The sequence below is a fragment of the Lathyrus oleraceus genome, chromosome 7, assembly GCF_024323335.1.
Source record: "Lathyrus oleraceus cultivar Zhongwan6 chromosome 7, CAAS_Psat_ZW6_1.0, whole genome shotgun sequence".
NCBI lineage: Eukaryota > Viridiplantae > Streptophyta > Magnoliopsida > Fabales > Fabaceae > Lathyrus > Lathyrus oleraceus.
The window spans coordinates 258,728,794-258,733,713 of NC_066585.1; the positions used below are offsets into that span (position 1 = coordinate 258,728,794).

Sequence of the window (4,920 nt, forward strand, 5' to 3'; positions counted from 1 at the left end):
TACTCCGTCAGCAGTTTCTCCTCCGACCTTCCAGGGGCTGGCGATCAAACCTTCTACTTTGGAAGCAATTGCCAGGCTACGCAATCTGGTGAAATCGCGTGATGTTTCTTCGGACTCTGAGCAACTCCATTATGGCAAAATGGGCCCCGAGGCGACGAAAACTAAGGCTCTTATGGACAAAATCCGCGTGCACGCTTTGAACTCTGACCTTCCCTTCGTGCTTATGCATGAACCTGCTGTCGGTCCAGAGATCTTGAGCGCACTTGCCCAGCTAAAGGATCTCCAACTCTCTGATTATGCCAGACGTGCAATGGACTCAATTGTTAAGGAGGAGTCCCGTTTTGTCGACGAAGTGCTACAACCTGCTCAGGCCACTGTGGAACAGACTACCCGTGATGCCTTAGTGGTCGGTGAAGAACTTATGGCCGTCGAAGGGAAACTTGAGAAGCTTAAAGCCTATGCCGACACCCTGGAGCCTGCGTCTATGCACTACAATTTCGAACTCAAATCCTTCCAATCCAAGTTCGGCCAGATTTGACCGATTTTATTGATTGTACCAAATTTTTTGTAATGTTTAAACAATGGCTTCTTGCCACCTTAATGTTATCTCTCTTGCCTTTAGCACTGTCTACTTATTTTCCGTGCCTTTGCAGCTGGTATCTAACATAATTATCTCCAACTTTATTTTTCGACATTTATTTTAGTCTGCCAAAATTTTGACCTCTTGAAGGAGAGACCTATATTTTTTCAAGTACTTTCCATTTACTCTTAAAATCCGCCTGTCTGGTGCCAAATCTTCGACCTCATAGGCGTTATTAGAAAAGGTATGCAAAACCTTAAACAGTCCCTCCCAATTTGGGGACCACTTACCCAAAACTCTATCATTTCTGTCCATAGGCAGGATTACCCTCCAAACCAGATCGCCGACAGCAAATACTTTCCCTTTTACCTTTTTATTGTAGGCTCGAGCGACTTTCTCTTTCTGTCTTTGTAGAGAGTCTAATGCTAGCATTCTTTCTTCATCCACGTCGACTAATTCGTTTGTCATCATACTCCAGTAATCTTCAAAAGGTATTTCATACTGCCTTTGGATTCTAACTGCCTGGACCTGAATTTCTACTGGCAGTACTGCGTCATGCCCATACACCAGTCGAAATGGGGTTGTTCCAGTTGCTTCTTTTGGTGACGTTCGACACGCCCACAAAGCTTGGTCTAACATCTTATGCCAATTCCTTGGCTTCTTCCCTATGTGTTTCTTTATTAGGCTGATGATCACCTTATTAGCCGCTTCGACTTGGCCATTCGCCTGTGCGTAATAAGGGGTAGATGTCAGTAACTTGATTCACATTTCTTTTGCAAATTCTTGCACTTTTCGACCAGTGAAAACTGACCCCTGGTCGGTTGTGATAGTTTCTGGGATGCCGAATCTGCAAATGATGTAACTCTGGACAAAGTCTATCACAGCTTCTTGGTCCACATTCGTTATACTACGGCTTCGACCCATTTTATGAAATAGTCGATACCGACTAACACATACCTTTGTTGTTTCGACGAGGCTGGCTTTATTTCTCCTATAACGTCCAAAGCCCATCCTCGAAATGGCCAAGGTTTCATAATTGTGTGTAGCTCACTTGCAGGCACGTGCTGTATGCCCCCATGCAATTGGCATTCTTGACAACCTTTGGCAAATTCAATGCAATCTTTCAACATTGAAGGCCAATAAACTCCTGAACGTATCAAGAGCCACTTCATCTTCAAACCTGCTTGATGTGCCCCACACGCCCCGCTGTGTGTGCTCGACACAACCACGTACGCCTCACTTTCTCCCAGGCATTTTAATAACACTCCTTCGATTATCTTTTTGAATAATTCATCATTTACCAGGACATAGCTAAGGGCCCTATATTTTATCTTTCGGTCTGTCGACCCCACGGGATTACATAAGTAATCGACTAGCGGTCTACGCCAATCACTCCTTCCCTCGTCGTCGACAGTCAAAATTTCAAAATGATTTTTATCTACTGCCCCCAGCTTCATGATCGCTAGATCTGACGGTGACAATATTGTCGCCCTCATTTTCTCTCTTACTTGGATCTCTTCGTCCTGGTCTTTCGACGTTTTATACCCTAAAGCCTCCTGTGCCAAATCATTTGCTCATTGGTTTTCTTGTCGTGGTATGTGTTGGAGATTGACTTGCTCAAACCTCTTGAGCAGTCTGATGGTAACCACGAAGTACATGATCAGATTTTCTTTAACACACCTATACTCTTTTGATACTTGTTTAATCACTAACTCCGAATCTCCCATAATTTCGACATTCCTTGCCCCCAATTCCAGCAGTAGTTCAAGTCTGGTGATCAATGACTCGTATTCTGCTTCATTAATGGTGCATATCCCTTCGATTTTGTATTTGAACTCTGCTGGAATTCCATCTGGAGAAATTATGATTCCTCTTATCCCAACTCCATGCTTATGTCTTGATCCATCGAAGTATAGCCTCCATGGTACTAAATCTACGTAATTCTGCGCCATTTCGACCATTGAATGGTCGACCAGAAAGTCTGTTACTACCTGCCCTTTCATCGCTTTCAAGGGTACGTATGTCAGGGAGTATTCCGTTAACGCTAAAGCCCATTTCCCAATTCGACTATGCAAAATTGGTTTAGATAGCATATGTTTAATAATATCAAAATGAGAAGATACGTAAACATCAACGGGCTTGATATATTGCTTTAATTTCGTACAAGAGAAATACAGGCATAGCCATAGTTTTTCTATATCACTATACCTAGTTTCAGGATCATTAAGCATTCGACTAAGGTAATACACCAGTCTTTCGACACAATTTTCATCCTCTTGGACTAACATACTTCCTATAGTCGTTTCTGAGGCTGCAATATACAATCTCATTAGCCTATGCCTAACATGAGGGGCCAATACTGGAGGCTTAGTCAAATACTCTTTGGTTTTGTCAAAAGCCTCTTGGTGCGCATCCTGCCATTTGAACTCTTTGTTCTTCAGTCGAAGTAGTGGGGAAAATGCTTTTGTTTTGCCACTTAAATTTGATATGAATCTTCTAAGAAAATTTATTTTTCTCAAAAAGGATTGCAACTCCTTTTTGGTCGACGGAGGCTTGATGTCCATAATGGCTTTGTTTTGCTTTGGTTTACTTCAATGCCCTTTTTGTGAACCACAAAACCAAGGAAGTCGCCTGCCTGCACACAAAAAGCGCATTTTAATGGATTCATTTTTAATCCACATTTCCTCATTCTCAGAAAGGATTTTCGAAGATGGTCAACGTGAGTATGTTGTCCATTTGATTTTATCACGATGTCATCAATATAGACTTGCATGAAATCTTCAATGAAGTCATGGAACATTGAGTTCATTACCCTCTGGTATGTTGCTCCGGCATTTTTTAGGCTGAATGGCATGACAACCCATTCATATGTCCCTAAGGCTCCTGGACATCGAAACGCCGTCTTCGGCACATCTTCTTCTGCAATAAAAATTTGGTTATATCCAGCATAATCATCTAACATGCTTAAATATTCAAAACCAGCGGCCGAGTCGACCAGCATCTCAGCCACAAGCATGGCATATTCATCTTTTGGGGTGGCAGTATTTAGATCTTAATGCATACTCTTAAAGACCCATTTTTCTTTATGACTGGAACAATGTTGGCCAACCATTCGACATACCTTGCAGTTTGAATAAACTTGCTTTTCAGGAGTCTTTCTACTTCTGTTTTTATCTTCGCCATGATCTCTGGGGCGAAACGCCTGGGCGTCTGCTTCACTGGCTTTCTTCCAGCTTTTATGGGCAACTTTAACTCGACCAAATCTCTACTTAAACCAGGCATTTCATTATAATCCCAAGAAAAACAATATTTAAATTCTTTAAGTATGGATATTACCTCAGACTTTAGTTCGTTGTCGATGTTGGCGCTTATATATGTTGGCCTTTTCTCGCCATTTTCGCCAAGGTCGACTTCTTCCAAAGGGTCTTTTGGTCGAATCTTCTCAGGTGCCTTTGGGTCTTTTTCGAACCCTAAAGGTTCACTGTCGTAAATGCAGTCCAGACGCTGCATGTCGGCGTTCCTTTTGGCCAAAATTGGTTTGTCTGGGGGTTTTGACTCAATAGCCATCTGCCCCTCTTTATTCAACATACAAGCTTCAGCAGCCATGTTTTCTTCAGCCTCTAAAGCCGACTTTATTTTGTTCTCGGCAACGTACGCCGAAATCTTTCTTAGAGCTTCTAACTCAGACATCATCACTAACGTCCCTCCAGCGTGTCGGCCGGATACCTGTGTATGGTGGATCATCTAGGCGTTCCACGTCCCAAATGAAGCCGTGAGTCTCATGTAGAGTTAGAGAGACGAAAGCTTCACTTAGATTCGCATATACATCCTCAGCTGAGAAGCAAGGAGAGATGTTGGCCAGCTTTCTTTCAAACTCCTTCTTGCCGACATTTTTCACATCGACCATAAAATATCCTTGGTCGGCCTCGATATTTTCGGCCACCCCATCCTCTCTCCAAATCACCAGCCTTTGGTGGGCTAAAGATGGTACAACTCCGACGCCGTGTAGCCATTCTCTGCCAAGTAGCAAGTTGTAACTTGGCCTTGCGTCTATCACCATGAATAGCATCGGTCTGGTCACTGAACCTACTATGACATTCACCATAATGACTCCCATGGTGCTTTTCGTCTTTCCTCCATAGTCCGACAAGACCACGTTATTAGACCTAATGTCGGTACCATACTTGCCAATCTTCCTCAGAATATGGTGTGGCATAATGTTGACCGTGGCACCACAGTCGACCAAACTTTTGTTGACGGTTACGCCTTCCACTTTTGCCCTAATCAACAATGGTTTCAAATGGTTTTTCATGTTCATCGTTGGTCTTTCGAACACTGCC

The 4,920-nt window shown here is 43.0% G+C and overlaps 1 protein-coding gene across 1 annotated transcript; it reads right to left on the minus strand.

Moving 5' to 3' along the window:
* Window positions 1-700: 700 nt before the first annotated feature.
* On the minus strand, window positions 701-1,219 carry LOC127103298 (uncharacterized). The gene has a single exon (XM_051040567.1). The coding sequence runs from the start codon at window positions 1,217-1,219 to the stop codon at window positions 701-703; it is 519 nt and encodes a 172-aa protein (XP_050896524.1).
* Between the last annotated feature and the right edge of the window lie 3,701 nt (window positions 1,220-4,920).